We start from the raw sequence: 20,655 nt of genomic DNA on the forward strand, positions 1-20,655 counted from the left end.
AATTTAGGATTCAGTTAGAATTTATATGCTCCATAGTAATACTTCAAGTTGAAATGAACTAATGCTAAAACTTATTAGATAAGAATAATTTTAAAAGCACCATTTTATTAGAAGAATTTTTCTTAGTGTGACCTTCGAAAAGATTGCGCATATTTGAAAAAAAAACCATTATGATAACGAACGTTGAAATAAAAAAAGAAATTTACCATATTGAAGTTTAAAAAATATGAACAATTGAATCAAGTCATAAATCGAACACACTATTGAATACCATTTCAATTGATTGATCAGCATTTCATTTAATGCTTACCCTGAAGTCTTTTTTAATTTCATCTAATTTTTCAATAACTTCCAAATTAGATCGGAGATGCAAAATTGTTGATTTGAGATTTTTGAAAACTAAAACTAAATAGGCGGGATGATTTGTCTTATAAATTGTCGAGGGTAGGGGTTATAATAACGAACCCTATACAAAAAAAGCTTAAGAAAAATTACAGAAAAAGGGTTTTTCAAACACACTGAGTTGCATATGCGGGTAATGACGAATTGGTTAGCTGAACAGCTGCCGGAGGGTGAAAATAGACGGGTTGTGTCTGGAACCCAATAGTTACAGCTGCCAAACTGTCATTGCGACGCCTCAATTTCTGGGCCAGTTTTTTGACACAATCTTTGAACGTCTTCTGACAGAAAAAGTAGACGAAAGGGTTCACACTGTTGTTCATAGTGGCCAAAACGGCTGCGAAGTCTTTGATTTTCATTAGGGTAGGGAGGAGGGCAGGGTTGATGGCGTATGCTATGAAGATTGAGATTGGAATTGAATATGTGATGAAGGTTGAACCCACGATTAAGAAATACCCTCGAAGCAACTTCATGTTGTGGCTGAAAACAAATAAACCGTAGCCGAAGTAATCACTCAGAGTTTAACACCCAGGTTTTCACTTCAAGTTATTGAACACTATCCTCGGCCATTACTCGAGAAGGAGTATCGAAAAGACCGGTCGCGGCCCGATAGCCTATGAGGTGACTTTAGCTCGACTTTATCAAACAGCTGGACTTCAGATCAACTCATATCATTTGCGCTGGAGTTTTGCTCAACCCAATATGTTATGCTCAACTTCAAATTCAAATTCTGTTTCTTTTTTTTAGAAGAAAAGTTACAAACTCAAAATACATCAGTTAAAACTTAAACTAAAAAATCAACTTGTTCTTCACCTCAAAGCAGATGTGACCTTTCCTTAATGAGACTTTGTAACAAGTCAAGAAGAACAAGAATAAAAAGAGGAAAAGTAAACCATCAGCTGTCAACTTCAAATACTACATCGATTATTGTAACACAATTGGAGCCATTGGGAGCATTCGTTAACGAGAAAACTATTTAAATAAAGCCACCTTGGAGAACCATTGATACGTGCCCTTGATGGGATTAAGAAAAAAGACTAACACAAAAATCAATTAACAAAAATGACTGTTAAATACAACCAAAAATTATTATCTATTTACGAACGCTTTTTAAAAAAGCAAAGTGGCAACAGATAATACCAGACAAAAGTCTAACTAGTATCAATTAATGCATCGATTAATTTTAATCGGCATCAAAAAACTTGTATTTGTCACCCAAAATTTGAAATTAAATATAAATTTTTGAAAACAATTTCAAAGTCGAAAAAACTATTAGCTCTCAACTGAAAATACTAGGCAAGCTCTTTTATACGTCCAACCAAGGAACCATTGCGATCTCTCATTACCCAGAAATTGTCATAGGACAACAATCGAAAGTGACAGATCATTCTAAAAATCAATTGATCAGCTATTTTTTGAGCGAAAACGGTGTTTAAATTGTTAAAACAAAAAACTATTCATTAAAAACATTGTCTAATGTTAACTGCTCTCATCATCTGGCTAGTAGAAAATAAAAAACTCTTATGTTTTGTAGTATGCCACAAAAAAATTAAGAAACTGAAAAATGGTCAAATGTTAAAAAATTACATATTAACAATTAATGAAATCACAAAGATTTGTGAAAACTCATAATAATGGAAACACACTTAAAACCGAAACTAGAAAACAATCAAAATATTTCTTTGAAAAAAGATGTATCCTGAGTTGACTTTAGACACCATGTAGAAAATCGTGAGATTTGATATAAAGAAATCGCCAAATTCAAATATTATGAATTTTTCAAAACAAGTATTGCCACTTGTTTTTATAAAACCTTAATTTTCAACTTTGATTAATCAAAAAAACAACTTCAGAACTATTTGACACCAATGGTACCCCAAATTAAAGTAGGCTAGGTCTTAAGACAACAAATTAACAAGGAAAACAGACAAACCTCAAAATTCTACAAACAGTGTTACAAAAAAACATGGTTGAAGCCCTTCAAACCAAAAACTAATTGAACAGATTATGACTTTATTTTGTAATTGAAGTATTTTGATCATCAATGGGCCCTCGTTTAAAAGGGATTATTCGGAAAAGACTACAAAACTTAACCACAGCAGTGACCAGAATCAAAAATTTTTTAAAAGATAATCTGAAACCATTCAGCATCATAGCAAAAAAAACCATTAGCTGCAACATAAAAGCAATGATTATTGTTTGCTCCACTTTAATGGGAGACGTCACTAATAAGACTAAGATACAAGTTGTCAACAAGAAAAACATAAAGACGCAGAGTTCAAAAGCTCAAATATTTTTCCCAAAACCAAAATTTTGAAAGTCCATTATAGCATAAGCAATCAGCTCAAAAGAATAAAAAACGATTGTTCATTTCTCCAGTGGAAGCCAGTGGATACATGCCATTACAAAGAATGAGTTTAATGAAAGCGCAAAAAAATTACAAATACAGGCGATACCAAACATTCAATTATATTTCAAGAAAACGGTTTTGAAGCTGATGAAATCACACACAATTGACTAAAGACCTTTTATGTGTACTTTTGCATTTTTTTTCAAAAATTATTTGACCTTTTTAATAAATTGATAAACGGAAAAAACAATAAAAACAATTTTCAAATTGGGCAAATGTCCAAAGATCACAAAAGAAAATTAATTCGATCACTTGTTATCGAAGCATTGGAGCAAATAAATGAATAATAACCTCTAGATAGATAAAAAATTTTCTGCTAGTTTAAGTTGCTTTTTGCTAACTGATTTTAAACAATATGTTGGAAAAAACTGGCATTAAGTGGCAAAATATAAAAGTAAACTGAAATTTTCTCTTGAAACAATTGTTCTCAAATGGAAAAGAACCACCCATATTACTTAAACTCAAAGCTTTAAACAGGATCAAATTGACAATTGAAGGAAGCCAACTGAATTTTTATATATTAAAACTCAGTCAAGAGACGCAAGAAGGACAACAAATGCGGGCAAAACACAAGAAATTAATTGGAACTTAAGAAAACACATTGTTGTAGTCATGAAAACCAAGGAATTCTCTCTGAAAACCTAATATACTATCATATGCTATTGTGGAGCTTCATATTAACAAAAACTAAAGTGGGAATTAAATGATTTTGAAGGTCTCCAAGAAACAAGAAGGAATCTTGATGGAATCTTAGTTTTTTTACTGTCAAAAACAGTAGAAGAGGAAAGACAAAAACTCTAGACAAGGAAACTAGCCTTGATAATGAGTGGCGTTCGCGAATGATAGCTATTTGTCTAGTTTGTAACCAAAATAGATAATTTGGCAAAAAATGCCAATAAGTCAAAACTGAAAGATTCGTTTTGTATAAATATTTTAAGTTAGCAAAAAATAATACTTTTAGAGAACGGCAAGCAATGTAGTATTTTTTTGAGCTGAATCAAACATCTGTAAAAGTTTTGATGCCTGGACCACCGTCAAATTCGAAGAAAACTATACCGAAAAAACATTTGGTGTCATTTTTTTTGAAAAAAGCCTAATTTTCAAACAGTCATCGATTTCATAAGCTAAAAATTTTGTATCAGTAGAGTCAACAGCGCTCTTAGCAAAATTTACGAAAAATTATATAAACTTTCCGTAAAATGTGAACAAAAGCAACGGATATGATTCCCATGTTAAACAAATTATAGCAAAAACAACACACAAAACTATACAAAATTATAGTAAAATGTGAACAAAGCACCGTGTATCATTGCTATTTTCACAAAAACTTTGATCCTCTTTTTAATTCCGTATTCTACGCTGTACGGGCTTTCTAATGATACCAATAACAACTCTCTACGATAAATGTATAGATTGGCCAAAACTGATTGATCAAAGAAACCCATTTGAATATAATGCTCCTCCCCTCATTATAGTTAGTCGGAACAATTAAGCCTTTTGGCAAGCTTTCAACTACTTTTTGTGGAAGTTGTATAACCACGGTTGAAAGTTGTTATCTGCAGCTACACTGCGGTTTGAGTATTTACATAATCAACGAAATTCAAGCAAGAATATTTTCACTACTCAACCCACGCAAGATCACGCTGGACAAACAAAAAGACCATGTTCGACCAATGAAAAATTGTCGATCGAAAATATATTGTTAGCTCAAATATTAAAATGCTTTTTCTTCACACCTGAAGAAGACTTGCTCTGCTCATATATATATATATATATATATATATATATATATATATATATATCGCTTCAAATTCTCAAAAACAAAAAAGTATCGAAAACTAAGGTAGCAAGTGTAGGAGACGTTGTAAATTTTCACTCTAATTGATAATCGGAGCAGCAAGATAGCTGCACTTACCTTAGATTAAGCAAGCCATTGAGGGCTATTTTTCGATGATCGACTCGATTACGGAGTTTTCTAGTAATTTTTCAACGTCATTTTTTAAAAAGAAAAAATGTTGAGCAAACCAATCTCCAAAGGTTATTATAAAAGTTTTAATCCCATGGTGATGAAAAAAAATGTATTTTGAAAAGTTCAGTGTTTTCCACTGTTTTAATCGTTATATGTTTTGTAAACTATTGTGGCTTTTATTAATACTTTCAATATTTTTCCTCAGTATTATTATTTACCGTCATCCGTTACCAATCCGGCACCAAATTCTCACCATTGTGTAACTGTAGTTTTTTTCCTGTCACAATTCATTGCGAAAACGCTGGCTGTTTTGACTGACAAATTTTCCTTTCATAACAGATTTCAAAATCTGAACTTTAAATTTCCAAATGTTCGATTTTAATTAAACCTTAATGAAAACAAGTTTTTGGTTATCTGATAAAATTTTATCAGTGGAAATGTTACGGCGTCAGAGTGTTCCGTTGTCATTTAACATCTAATTTTCCCCCTCCACAGATAAATTTTCCCGGTTCATGTCTGCAATCGAAATAAACAAAATACCAACCTAATTAGCGACAGTTTCATGCTCAAAATATTTTCCAATACAAGTTCTGACGTTATAAACAACAATCAAAGAGTCCATCTAGCGATTGTGTAGACCCCTTGAGAATTTTTCTCAAAAAATTGGCGTCTAGTAATATTCGCTAAGTCTTAGTTGTGGAATGAAGTTCAATGCAAAATTATGGCCCCAATAGTTTATACTACGTCATTTCATAATGAATTTTTTTTTCTTTCAAAAATGGAACAATGTGCTATTTTTTATTCCACAGTCAATAACGCTTTTGTTGTGGGCGACAGGGCAATTTTTGTTCAATTGTTCAACTGATTAGACTTACGTCATAGTAAAAGCAACAAGACGGCTCGTGCAAGACTGTCTTAACACAGAATTTTCCAACATATGTCCCAAATGTGTGAAAACTTTTTATTTTTTTCCGAAGGGAATAGCTCTGTTGACTTTTATAGAACTCTTTATAAACTGATAGAATTGATTTTGACAAGTATGTTGCTGCAATACAGAAAATAAGAATATTTTGTACATCAAATTTTGCCTATTTTTATTATTTGATGCAAAATATTCAAGAGCATTATGTAGAAGTTCCATTAAATGGGACTCAGGATAATTAGCATAATCAGGATAAATAAAATAACCATTTATAAGGCAAAAAACTGAAAAATTCATTCAAAGTTTCAAATTAATAAAAAAACATTTTTTTCTTTATATGAAAAATTATTGTCAGTTGAGCTTTTTGAGTCCCGTGTCCTATAAAGTTTTTCTGTTTTGGTTAAATGAAAACTCTTGTGAAATTCAAAAAAAAATGAAAGCATAAATTTACATTCAATCAGAAAATTTGACAACAGCCATGTGTAAACGCACGCAAGAACGATGAAAGACAACACAGACATTTGAGGAATGGTGTTCCTGCAATTCAGCCCATTTTTCCTTAAAATTCTTATTTGCCTTAGTCGTTTTCTCAAGACAAAGTAAAAGCAGACGTCTGAACTGATTACCATTCTTATCTAAATATCTTAGATCTTTCATATAAAAATTTTGAAGCAACTATGGGTATGCAGCAAAATTTTTTGTTTTTTAGCTGACCAGTCGCAATAATTCGGGTGCTAATTTGTGTTTTCTTACGAAAATTAAGGAATCTTGCAATTGATCGTATAAAGCTCTAAGATTCTGCAGCAACATGTATGGGCAAATTTCTTTTAGTCTTTTGTTAAGTCAGAAAAATAGAAATCAAAAAAATTTCAATATAAGATGTTTGTAATTATGATGCAAAGAATCGCACCATACTCAGCAGTTTCTATAACTCCAAAATAAAAAACTTCCCAATTTAATTGCCATATTTTAGTGGTTATATAAGCAGTGACTTAACTCGATCTCTGATGAACCGTCAAAACAGCAGTAAAACGAGCAAAACTGGTCAACAACTCTGAAATTTACGTCAACAAGCCAATAATACTGCTGCCTGTTACGTCAACTGTCCAATAAGACTGGCTATTAGGTAAAGACTTTTGCATTAATAGGTGGTATTATAGGACAGTTGACGTAATATTATTGTTGCGACCCATTTTAGTGGTGGAGGAACTATATACTCAAATGAGTTTTTTTTTGTTCAGACAATTATGGCCGATCGATATAATCATCGTAGAGAGTTGTGAGTGGTATCATTAAAAAGCCCGTCCAGCTTAGAGTATGGAATTTTGCTAAAATTTGTTCAAATTGTTAAGTGCATTGTTATTAACTTTATCTCTAAAGATAGAGCAGGGTTGCTGAATTATCCGGTCCACTTTTGTTGTCCAGATTTTTCAAAATTCTGTTTTTTGGGACCAAAATTGGGACCAAATTTGCTTTTTCAGCCAACTTGCTTAATTTACTGGATTTAAATACCTTAAAACTGATGCCATATTCTCTTAAAGCTGAAAATTGAGCTAGATGTACATCCACTGGCTTTGATAGTCTTTTAGAGTTCAAAGTTTGCCAGGTTTTTGCAAAATTAAAATGCATTTTTAATTTTGGCAAACTGAAAGATTTTGTTAAAAAAATAATCTATTTTGCAATCATTTGAAGAAATGACTATTTTTTTAAACAGTCAGCAACATTTTGGCCGATCTTGATCTTGCCATGGATGCCGATCTTGATCTCGACATTTTGGCCGATCTTGATCTCGCCATGGATGCCATGGATCCTTACGATAAAAAGTTTTTAAGATTTTAATGGGTGTCGAAATGTTTTTTTGAAATAAATCCGCTTGTTAATGATTTTTATGTATACTTTTTTTTAATTACAAGATTTCATATCAGGGCTCAATTAATGGCAGATAATATTTGCCGAAAACGAGGCCCAACGAGATTATATTGAGGTTTCAGATTTAAGAGCTTGGTTTCTATAGCTATGACCAATTATTTTCGTAAAATAGTTTTTATCTGCTTCTTGAATTCTGCTTTCATTTGTTGTCTCTTTTGCCCAATCTTTAAGCCCAACAACTTATTGTCCCCAGTCAAAGAACCAGTTATCTTTCAGGAGGTATAAATGAACCTTGACAATTCTTTTTGTGGCTATCTATTGTCTGTTATAACTTTGAATATATTAGTTTTAAGAAAATATCGGTTAGTTTTTGAACTTTAGGACTATTTTAACTTTTTTCTCTCATTTTTGGGCGCAGTCTCAATAAAAACAAGAAGAAAACGACTTTTTGTGGGTTATAACATAATGTCAGTAACGGTTCTATGTTCAACTAATAGTCTTTTTGTTTTGATACTTCGCCTTTTTAATTTATTGAGCAAAACTGCCTATTTTTTGAGTTCAGATTGTTTCCTTGTCGTATTATGGCAATATTGACAAGTGCAATTCAACGTAAATACCTTAAAAATGATGCCAAATTCTTTCAAAGCTGAAATATGAGCTAGATGTACACCCACTGGCTTTGAGAGTCTTCTGGAGTTCAAATTTTGCCAGTTTTTTGCAAATTTTAACTCATTAACCATACAAAATGCATTTTTATTTTTGACAAACTGAAAGATTTTGTTAAAAAAATAATCTATTTCGCGCTCATTTGAAGAAATGAGTATTTTTTATAGACGGGCATCAAAATTTTGGCTGATGTTGATCTCGCCATGGATCCTTACGACAAAAAAGTTTTTAGATTTTAATGGGTCTTCATTCAAATTTCAAATTATTAAAATAACGGTTTTTTTTCTTTATATAAAAAACTATTGTCGGTTAAACTTTTTGAGTCCCATTTCCTATAAAGTTTTTCTGTATTGGTTAAATGAAAACTCTTGTGAAATTCAAAAAAAAGTTTACATGCAATCAGAAAGTTTGACAACAGCAATGTATAAACGCACACAAGAACGATTTGAAGGAGACATGAAAGACATGAAAGACAGAACACAGACACTTGAGGAAAGGTGTTCCTGCAATTCAGCCCATTTTTCAAAAAAAATTCTTATTAGCCTTAGTCGTTTTTTTTCTAAAGACTAAGTAAAAGCAGACGTCTGCACTGGTTACCATTCTTATCTAAATATCTTAGATCTTTCTTATACAAACTTTGAAGCAACTATGGGTACGCAGCACAAATTTTTCTCTTTTAGCTGACCAATAGCAATAATTTGGGTGCTAATTTGTGTTTTCTTACGAAAATTAGGGATTCCTGCAATTGTTCATATAGAGCTCTAAGATTCTGGAGCAACATGTATGGGCAATGTCCGTTTAGTTTTTTGTTAAATCAGAAAAAATGAAACCAAAAATGTTTCTATATAGGTTGTTTGTAATTATGATGCGAAGAATCGCACCGTACTTAGCAGTTTCTATAACCCCAAAACAAAAATTTCCCAAAGTTTTTGCCATATTTTAGTCGTCATTTAAGCAGTGACCTAACTCGATCTCTGAGGAACCGTCAAAACAGCAGTAACACAAGCAAAACTGGTCAACAACTCTGAATTTTACGTCAAAAAGCCAATCATACTGCTGCCTGTTACGTCAACTGTCCAATAAGACTGGCTATTACGTAAAATCTCTTGCAGTAATAGGTGGTGTTATAGGACAGTTGACGTAATATTATTGTTGCGCCCCATTTTAGTGGTGGAGGAACTATATACTCAAATGAGTTTTTTTTTTGTTCAGACAATTGTGGCCGATCGATATAATCATCGTAGAGAGTTGTGAGTGGTATCATTAAAAAGCCCGTCCAGCTTAGAGTATGGAATTTTGCTAAACTTTGTTCAAATTGTTAAGTGCATTGTTATTAACTTTATCTCTAAAGATAGAGCAGGGTTGCTGAATTATCCGGTCCAAGTTTGTTGTCCAGAATTTATGCTCAATTTTTCAAAATTCTTATTTTGGGACCAATTGCTTTTTCAGCCAACTTGCTTTAAATTTACTGAATTTAAATACCTTAAAACTGATGCATTATTCTTTTAAAGCTAAAAATTGAGCTAGATATACTTCCAATGGCTTTGCTAGTCTTTTGGAGTTCAAATTTTGTTAAAAAAATAATCTATTTTGCAATCATTTGAAGAAATGACTATTTTTTTAAACAGTCAGCAACATTTTGGCCGATCTTGATCTCGCCATGGATCCTTACGATAAAAACGTTTTTAAGAATTTAATGGGTCTCGAAATGTTTTTTTGAAATATTTTCACTATGTTAATGATTTTTATGTATACCTTTTTTTTACAAGAATTTCATATCAGGGCTCAATTAATGACCGATAATATTTGCAGAAAACGAGGCCCAACGAGATTATATTGCGGTTTCTGAGTTAAGAGCGTGGTTTCTATAGCTATGACCAATTATTTTCGTAAGATCATTTTTATGTACTTCTTGAATTCTGCTTTCATTTGTTGTCTCTTTTGCCCAATCTTTAAGCCGAACAACTTATTGTCCCCCGTCAAAGAACCCGTTATCTATCAGGAGGTATATATGAACCTTGACTTTTCTTTTAGTTGCTATCTATTGTCTGTTCTAACTTTGAATAAATTCGTTCTAAGAAAACATCGGTTAGTTTTTGAACTTTGTGACTATTTTAACTTTTTTCTCTCATTTTCGGGCGCAGTCTCAATAAAAACAAGAAGAAAACAACTTTTTGTGGGTTATAAATTAATTTCCGTAACGGTTTTATGTTCAACTATTGGTCTCTTTGTTTTGATTCCACGCCTTGATATTTTTTGAGCATGACTGCCTATTTTTTGAGTTCAGATTGTTTCCTTGTCGTAATATGGCAATATTGACAAGTGCAATTCAAAATAAATACCTGGAAAATGACGCCAAATTCTTTCAAAGCTGAAATGTGAGCTAGATGTACACCCACTGGCTTTGAGAGTCTTCTGGAGTTCAAATTTTGCCAGTTTTTTTGCAAATTTTAACTCATTAACCATACAAAATGCATTTTTATTTTTGACAAACTGAAAGATTTTTTTTAAAAAATAATCTATTCAGCTCAACATTTTGGCTAATCTTGATCTCGCCATGGATCCTTGTCGGTTAAACTTTTTGAGTCCCATTTCCTATAAAGGTTTTCTGTATTGGTTAAATGAAAACTCTTGTGAAATTCAAAAAAAGTTTACATGCAATCAGAAAATTTGGCAACAGCAATTTATAAACGCACGCAAGAACGATTTGAAGGAGACATGAAAGACATAAAAGACAGAACACAAGCACTTCAGGAAAGGTGTTCCTGCAATTCAGCCCTTCTTTTCCAAAAAATTCTTATTAGCATTAGTCGTTTTCTACAGAGAAAGCAAAAGCAGACGGCTGCACTGGTTACCATTCTTATCTAAAAATCTTAGATCTTTCCTATGAAAACTTTGAAGCAACTATGGGTATGCAGCAAAAATTTTTGTCTTTTAGTTGACCAGTCGCAGTAATTCGGGTTCTAATTTGTGTTCTCTTACGAAATTAGGGAATCTTGCAATTGTTCGTATAAAGCTCTAAGATTCTGCAGCAACATGTATGGGCAAATTTCTTTTAGTCTTTTGTTAAGTCAGAAAAATAGAAATCAAAAAAATTTCAATTTAAGATGTTTGTAATTATGATGCAAAGAATCGCACCATACTCTATAACTCCAAAATAAAAGTTTCTATAACTCCAAAATAAAAAACTAATTATGATGCAAAGAATCGCACCATACTCTATAACTCCAAAATAAAAGCCTCTATAACTCCAAAATAAAAAACTTCCCAAATTAATTGCCATATTTTAGTGGTTATATAAGCAGTGACTTAACTCGATCTCTGATGAACCGTCAAAACAGCAGTAAAACGAGCAAAACTGGTCAACAACTCTGAAATTTACGTCAACAAGCCAATAATACTGCTGCCTGTTACGTCAACTGTCCAATAAGACTGGCTATTAGGTAAAGACTTTTGCAGTAATAGGTGGTATTATAGGACAGTTGACGTAATATTATTGTTGCGACCCATTTTAGTGGTGGAGGAACTATATACTCAAATGAGTTTTTTTTTGTTCAGACAATTATGGCCGATCGATATAATCATCGTAGAGAGTTGTGAGTGGTATCATTAAAAAGCCCGTCCAGCTTAGAGTATGGAATTTTGCTAAAATTTGTTCAAATTGTTAAGTGCATTGTTATTAACTTTATCTCTAAAGATAGAGCAGGGTTGCTGAATTATCCGGTCCACTTTTGTTGTCCAGATTTTTCAAAATTCTGTTTTTTGGGACCAAAATTGGGACCAAAGTTGCTTTTTCAGCCAACTTGCTTAATTTACTGGATTTAAATACCTTAAAACTGATGCCCTATTCTTTTAAAGCTGAAAATTGAGCTAGAAGTACACCCACTGGCTTTGAGAGTCTTCTTGAAATCAAATTTTGCTAGTTTTTTGCAAATTTAAACTCATTAATTATACAAAATGCGTTTTTATTTTTGACAAACTGAAAGATTTCGATAAAAAAATCTATTTTGCAATAATTTGAACAAATGACTATTTTTTTAAACGGTCAGCAACATTTTGGCTGATCTTGATCTCGCCATGGATCCTTACGATAAAAAAATTTTTTAGATTTAAATGTGTCTCGACATCTTTTTTTGAAATTTTTCCACTATGCAAATGATTTTTATGTATACCTTTTTTTTACTTACAAGAATTTCATATCAGGGCTCATTTAATGACAGAGATAATATTTGCAGCAAACGAGGCCCAACAATATTAATTTGCGGTTTCAGAGTTAAGCGCTTGGTTTCTATGGCTATGACCAATTGTTTTCGTAAAATCATTTTTATGTACTTCTTGAATACTGCTTTCATTTGTTGGCTCTTTTGCCCAAACTTTAAGCCCAACAATTTATTGTCCCCAGTCAAAGAAAAGAACCATTTATCTTTCAACAGGTAAAAATGAACCTTGACACGTTTTTAGATGCAATCTATTGTCTGTTATGACTGTGAATATATTCGTTTTAAAAAACATTGGTTAGTTTTTGAACTTTGTAACTATTTTGACTTTTTTCCTCATTTTCGGGCGCAGTCTCAAAAAAAAACAGGAAGAAAACAAATTTTTGTGGGTTATGACCTAATGTCAGTAACGGTTCTATGTTCAACTAATAGTCTCTTTGTTTTGATACTTCGCTTGTTTTATTTTTTGAGCATAACTGCCTATTTTTTGAGTTCAGATTGTTTTCTTGTCGCATTATGGCAAAATTGACAAGTGCAATCGAAAGTAAACACCTTAGAAATGATGCCATGTTCTTTTTGAAGCTGAAATTTGAGCTAGAAGCACACCCACGGGCTTTGAGAGTCTTCTGGAGTTCAATATTTGCCAGTTTTTTGCAAACTTAAACTCATTAACTATACAAAATGCATTTTTATTTTTGACAAACTGAAAGATTTTGTTTAAAAAAATAATCTATTTTGCAATAATTTGAACAAATGACTATTTTTTTAAACAGTCTGCAAAATTTTGGCTGATCTTGATCTCGCCATGGATCCTTACGATAAAAAAGTTTTTTTTGATTTAAATGTGTCTCGACATCTTTTTTTGAAATATTTCCACTATGCAAATGATATTTATGTAAAACTTTTTTTTACTTACAAGAATTTCATATCAGGGCTGATTTAATGACAGATAATATTTGCAGAAAACGAGGCCCAACAAGATTATTTTGCGGTTTCAGAGTTAAGCGCGTGGTTTCTATGGCTATGACCAATTGTTTTCGTAAAATCATTTTTGTGTACTTCTTGAATTCTGCTTTCATTTGTTGGCTCTTTTGCCCAACCTTTAAGCCCAACAATTTATTGTCCCCAGTCAAAGAACCAGTTATCTTTCAACAGGTAAAAATGAACATTGACACTTTTTTAGTTGCTATCTATTGTCTGTTATGACTGTGAATATATTCGTTTCAACAAAAACATTGGTTAATTTTTGAACTTTGTATCTATTTTGACTTTTTTCTCATTTTCGGGCGCAGTCTCAATAAAAACAGGAAGAAAACGACTTTTTGTGAGTTATAACTTAATGTCAGTAACGGTTCTATGTTCAACTAATAGTCTCTTTGTTTCGATACTTCGTCATTTTAATTTTTTGAGCATAACTGCCTATTTTTTGAGTTCAGACTGTTTTCTTGTCGCATTATGGCAAAATTGACAAGTGCAATCGAATGTAAACACTTTAAAAATGATGCCATGTTCTTTTAAAGCTGAAATTTGAGCCAGAAGTACATCCACGGGCTTTGAGAGTCTTCTGGAGTTCAAATTTTGCCCGTTTTTTGCAAACTTAAACTCATTAACTATACGAAATGCATTTTTATTTTTGACAAACTGAAAGATTTTGTTAAAAAAAATAATCTATTTTGCAATAATTTGAACAAATGACTATGTTTTTAAACGGTCAGCAACATTTTGGCTGATCTTGATCTCGCCATGGATCCTTACGATAAAAAAGTTTTTTTTGATTTAAATGTGTCTCGACATCTTTTTTTGAAATATTTCCACTATGCAAATGATATTTATGTAAAACTTTTTTTTACTTACAAGAATTTCATATCAGGGCTGATTTAATGACAGATAATATTTGCAGAAAACGAGGCCCAACAAGATTATTTTGCGGTTTCAGAGTTAAGCGCGTGGTTTCTATGGCTATGACCAATTGTTTTCGTAAAATCATTTTTGTGTACTTCTTGAATTCTGCTTTCATTTGTTGGCTCTTTTGCCCAACCTTTAAGCCCAACAATTTATTGTCCCCAGTCAAAGAACCAGTTATCTTTCAACAGGTAAAAATGAACATTGACACTTTTTTAGTTGCTATCTATTGTCTGTTATGACTGTGAATATATTCGTTTCAACAAAAACATTGGTTAATTTTTGAACTTTGTAACTATTTTGACTTTTTTCTCATTTTCGGGCGCAGTCTCAATAAAAACAGGAAGAAAACGACTTTTTGTGAGTTATAACTTAATGTCAGTAACGGTTCTATGTTCAACTAATAGTCTCTTTGTTTCGATACTTCGTCATTTTAATTTTTTGAGCATAACTGCCTATTTTTTGAGTTCAGACTGTTTTCTTGTCGCATTATGGCAAAATTGACAAGTGCAATCGAATGTAAACACTTTAAAAATGATGCCATGTTCTTTTAAAGCTGAAATTTGAGCCAGAAGTACATCCACGGGCTTTGAGAGTCTTCTGGAGTTCAAGTTTTGCCAGTTTTTTGCAAACTTAAACTCAATAACTATAAGAAATGCATTTTTATTTTTGACAAACTGAAAGATTTTGTTTAAGAAAATAATCTATTTTGCAATAGTTTGAACAAATGACTATTTTTTTAAACAGTCTGCAAAATTTTGGCTGATCTTGATCTCGCCATGGAACCTTACGATAAAAAAGTTTTTTTAGATTTAAATGTGTCTCGACATCTTTTTTTGAAATATTTCCACTATGCAAATGATTTTTATGTATAACTTTTTTTTACTTACAAGAATTTCATATCAGGGCTTATTTAAAGACAGATAATATTTGCAGACAACGAGGCCCAACAAGATTATTTTGCGGTTTCAGAATTAAGCGCGTGGTTTCCATGGCTATGACTAATTAATTTCGTAAAATCATTTTGTGTACTTCTCGAATTCTGCTTCCATTTGTTGGCTCTTTTGCCCAACCTTTAAACCCAACAATTTATTTTCCCCAGTCAAAGAACCAGTTACCTTTCAACAGGTAAAATTGAACCTTGACACTTTTTTAGTTGCTATCTATTGTCTGTTATGACTGTGAATATATTCGTTTCAACAAAAACATTAGTTAGTTTTTGAACTTTGTAACTATTTTGACTTTTTTTCTCATTTTCGGGCGCAGTCTCAATAAAAACAGGAAGAAAACGACTTTTTGTGGGTTATAACTTAATGTCAGTAACGGTTCTATGTTCAACTAATAGTCTCTTTGTTTTGATACTTCGCCTTTTTTATTTTTTGAGCATAACTGCCTATTTTTTGAATTCAGATTGTTTTCTTGTCGCATTATGGCAAAATTGACAAGTGCAATCGAATGTAAACACCTTAAAAATGATGCCATGTTCTTTTAAAGCTGAAATTTGAGCTAGAAGTACATCCACGGGCTTTGAGAGTCTTCTGGAGTTCAAATTTTGCCCGTTTTTTGCAAACTTAAACTCATTAACTATACGAAATGCATTTTTATTTTTGACAAACTGAAAGATTTTGTTAAAAAAAATAATCTATTTTGCAATAATTTGAACAAATGACTATGTTTTTAAACGGTCAGCAACATTTTGGCTGATCTTGATCTCGCCATGGATCCTTACGATAAAAAAAATTTTTTAGATTTAAATGTGTCTCGACATCTTTTTTTTTAAATATTTCCACTATGCAAATGATATTTATGTATAACTTTTTTTACCTACAAGAATTTCATATCAGGGCTGATTTAATGACAGATAATATTTGCAGAAAACGAGGCCCAACAAGATTATTTTGCGGTTTCAGAGTTAAGCGCGTGGTTTCTATGGCTATGACCAATTGTTTTTGTAAAGTCATGTTTGTGTACTTCTTGAATTCTGCTTTCATTTGTTGGCTCTTTTGCCCAACTTTAAGCCCAACAATTTATTGTCCCCAGTCAAAGAACCAGTTATCTTTCAACAGGTAAAAATGAACCTTGACACTTTTTTAGTTGCTATCTATTGTCTGTTATGACTGTGAATAGTTTCGTTTCAACAAAAACAATGGTTAGTTTTTGAACTTTGTAACTATTTTGACTTTTTTTCTCATTTTCGGGCGCAGTCTCAATAAAAACAGGAAGAAAACGACATTTTGTGAGTTATAACTTAATGTCAGTAACGGTTCTATGTTCAACTAATAGTCTCTTTGTTTCGATACCTCGTCATTTTAATTTTTTGAGCATAACTGCCTATTTTTTGAGTTCAGATTGTTTTCTTGTCGCATTATGGCAAAATTGACAAGTGCAATCGAAAGTAAACGCCTTAAAAATGATGCCATGTTCTTTTAAAGCTGAAATTTGAGCTAGAAGTACACCCACGGGCTTTGAGAGTCTTCTGGAGTTCAAATTTTGCCAGTTTTTTGCAAACTTAAACTCATTAACTATACGAAATGCATTTTTATTTTTGACAAACTGAAAGATTTTGTTTAAAAAAATAATCTATTTTGCAATAATTTGAACAAATGACTATTTTTTTAAACAGTCTGCAAAATTTTGGCTGATCTTGATCTCGCCATGGATCCTTACGATAAAAAAGTTTTTTTAGATTTAAATGTGTCTCGACATCTTTTTTTGAAATATTTCCACTATGCAAATGATTTTTATGTATAACTTTTTTTTTACTTAAAAGAATTTCATATCAGGGCTTATTTAAAGACAGATAATATTTGCAGACACCGAGGCCCAACAAGATTATTTTGCGGTATCAGAATTAAGCGCGTGGTTTCTATGGCTATGACTAATTAATTTCGTAAAATCATTTTGTGTACTTCTTGAATTCTGCTTCCATTTGTTGGCTCTTTTGCCCAACCTTTAAACCCAACAATTTATTGTCCCCAGTCAAAGAACCAGTTACCTTTCAACAGGTAAAAATGAACCTTGACACTTTTTTAGTTGCTATCTATTGTCTGTTATGACTGTGAATATATTCGTTTCAACAAAAACATTAGTTAATTTTTGAACTTTGTAACTATTTTGACTTTTTTTCTCATTTTCGGGCGCAGTCTCAATAAAAACAGGAAGAAAACGACTTTTTGTGGGTTATAACTTAATTTCAAAAACGGTTCTATGTTCAACTAATAGTCTCTTTGTTTCGATACTTCGTCATTTTAATTTTTTGAGCATAACTGCCTATTTTTTGAGTTCAGATTGTTTTCTTGTCGCATTATGGCAAAATTGACCAGTGCAATCGAAAGTAAACACCTTAAAAATGATGCCATGTTCTTTTAAAGCTGAAATTTGAGCTAGAAGTACACCCACGGGCTTTGAGAGTCTTCTGGAGTTCAAAATTTGCCAGTTTTTTGCAAACTTAAACTCATTAACTATACGAAATGCATTTTTATTTTTGACAAACTGAAAGATTTTGTTAAAAAAAATGATCTATTTTGCAATAATTTGAACAAATGACTTTTTTTTTGAACAGTCTGCAAAATTTTGGCTGATCTTGATCTCGCCATGGATCCTTACGATAAAAAAGTTTTTTTAGATTTAAATGTGTCTCGACATCTTTTTTTGAAATATTTCCACTATGCAAATGATTTTTATGTATAACTTTTTTTTACTTACAAGAATTTCATATCAGGGCTTATTTAAAGACAGATAATATTTGCAGACACCGAGGCCCAACAAGAATATTTTGCGGTATCAGAATTATGCGCGTGGTTTCTATGGCTATGACTAATTAATTTCGTAAAATCATTTTGTGTACTTCTTGAATTCTGCTTCCATTTGTTGGCTCTTTTGCCCAACCTTTAAACCCAACAATTTATTGTCCCCCGTCAAAGAACCAGTTACCTTTCAACAGGTAAAAATGAACCTTGACACTTTTTTAGTTGCTATCTATTGTCTGTTATGACTGTGAATATATTCGTTTCAACAAAAACATTAGTTAATTTTTGAACTTTGTAACTATTTTGACTTTTTTTCTCATTTTCGGGCGCAGTCTCAATAAAAACAGGAAGAAAACGACTTTTTGTGGGTTATAACTTAATTTCAAAAACGGTTCTATGTTCAACTAATAGTCTCTTTGTTTCGATACTTCGTCATTTTAATTTTTTGAGCATAACTGCCTATTTTTTGAGTTCAGATTGTTTTCTTGTCGCATTATGGCAAAATTGACAAGTGCAATCGAAAGTAAACACCTTAAAAATAATGCCATGTTCTTTTAAAGCTGAAATTTGAGCTAGAAGTACACCCACGGGCTTTGAGAGTCTTCTGGAGTTCAAAATTTGCCAGTTTTTTGCAAACTTAAACTCATTAACTATACGAAATGCATTTTTATTTTTGACAAACTGAAAGATTTTGTTAAAAAAAAATGATCTATTTTGCAATAATTTGAACAAATGACTTTTTTTTGAACAGTCTGCAAAAATTTGGCTGATCTTGATCTCGCCATGGATCCTTACGATAAAAAAGTTTTTTTAGATTTAAATGTGTCTCGACATCTTTTTTGAAATATTTCCACTATGCAAATGGTTTTTATGTATAACTTTTTTTTTACTTACAAGAATTTCATATCAGGGCTTATTTAAAGACAGATATTATTTGCAGAAAACGAGGCCCAACAAGATTATTTTGCGGTTTCAGAATTAAGCGCGTGGTTTCTATGGCTATGACTAATTAATTTCGTAAAATCATTTTGTGTACTTCTTGAATTCTGCTTCCATTTGTTGGCTCTTTTGCCCAACCTTTAAACCCAACAATTTATTGTCCCCAGTCAAAGAACCAGTTACCTTTCAACAGGTAAAAATGAACCTTGATACTTTTTTAGTTGCTATCTATTGTCTGTTTTGACTGTGAATATATTCGTTTCAACAAAAACATTAGTTAGTTTTTGAACTTTGTAACTATTTTGACTTTTTTTCTCATTTTCGGGCCCAGTCTCAATAAAAACAGGAAGAAAACGACTTTTTGTGGGTTATAACTTAATGTCAGTAACGGTTCTATGTTCAACTAATAGTCTCTTTGTTTTGATACTTCGTCTTTTTAATTTTTTGAGCATAACTGCCTATTTTTTGAGTTCAGATTGTTTTCTTGTCGCATTATGGCAAAATTGACAAGTGCAATCGAAAGTAAACACCTTAAAAATGATGGCATGTTCTTTTAAAGCTGAAATTTGAGCTAGAAGCACACCCACGGGCTTTGAGAGTCTACTGGAGTTCACTTTTTGCCAGTTTTTTGCAAACTTAAACTCATTAACTATACGAAATGCATTTTTATTTTTGCCAAACTGAAAGATTTTGTTTAAAAAAATAATCTATTTTGCAATAATTTGAACAAATGACTATTTTTTTAAACAGTCTGCAAAATTTTGGCTGATCTTGATCTCGCCATGGATCCTTACGATAAAAAAATTTTTTTGGATTTAAATGTGTCTCGACATCTTTTTTTGAAATATTTCCACTATGCAAATGATTTTTATGTATAACTTTTTTTAATTACAAGAATTTCATATCAGGGCTTATTTAATGACAGATAATATTTGCAGAAAACGAGGCCCAACAAGATTATTTTGCAGTTTCAGAATTAAGCGCGTGGTTTCTATGGTTATGACTAATTAATTTCGTAAAATCATTTTGTGTACTTCTTGAATTCTGCTTCCATCTGTTGGCTCTTTTGCCCAATCTTTAAACCCAACAATTTATTGTCCCCAGTCAAAGAACCAGTTACCTTTCAACAGGTAAAAATGAACCTTGATACTTTTTTAGTTGCTATCTATTGTCTGTTATGACTGTGAATATATTCGTTTCAACAAAAACATTAGTTAGTTTTTGAACTTTTTAACTATTTTGACTTTTTTTCTCATTTTCGGGCCCAGTCTCAATAAAAACAGGAAGAAAATGACTTTTTGTGGGTTATAACTTAATGTCAGTAACGGTTCTATTTTCAACTAATAGTCTCTTTGTTTTGATACTTCGTCTTTTTAATTTTTTGAGCATAACTGCCTATTTTTTGAGTTCAGATTGTTTTCTTGTCGCATTATGGCAAAATTGACAAGTGCAATCGAAAGTAAACACCTTAAAAATGATGGCATGTTCTTTTAAAGCTGAAATTTGAGCTAGAAGCACACCGAAGGGCTTTGAGAGTCTTCTGGAGTTCATTTTTGCCAGTTTTTTGCAAACTTAAACTCATTAACTATACGAAATGCATTTTTATTTTTGAC

General features: G+C 31.9%; 1 protein-coding gene across 2 annotated transcripts in view; it reads right to left on the bottom strand.

The window, feature by feature from the left end:
- Positions 1–392: 392 nt before the first annotated feature.
- LOC142351460 (uncharacterized) overlaps positions 393–20,655 on the bottom strand; it is a 104,885-nt gene continuing 84,622 nt past the window's right edge. For both annotated transcript variants that reach the window (XM_075403482.1, XM_075403483.1), the window contains exon 4: positions 393–879. In XM_075403482.1, coding sequence (XP_075259597.1) covers positions 510–879 — 370 coding nt within the window. In that variant the 3' untranslated portion in view covers positions 393–509. The remainder of the gene's footprint in view (positions 880–20,655) is intronic.

This window comes from Convolutriloba macropyga, chromosome 13 (genome assembly GCF_964194025.1).
Source record: "Convolutriloba macropyga chromosome 13, txConMacr16.3, whole genome shotgun sequence".
Lineage (NCBI taxonomy): Eukaryota > Metazoa > Xenacoelomorpha > Acoela > Convolutidae > Convolutriloba > Convolutriloba macropyga.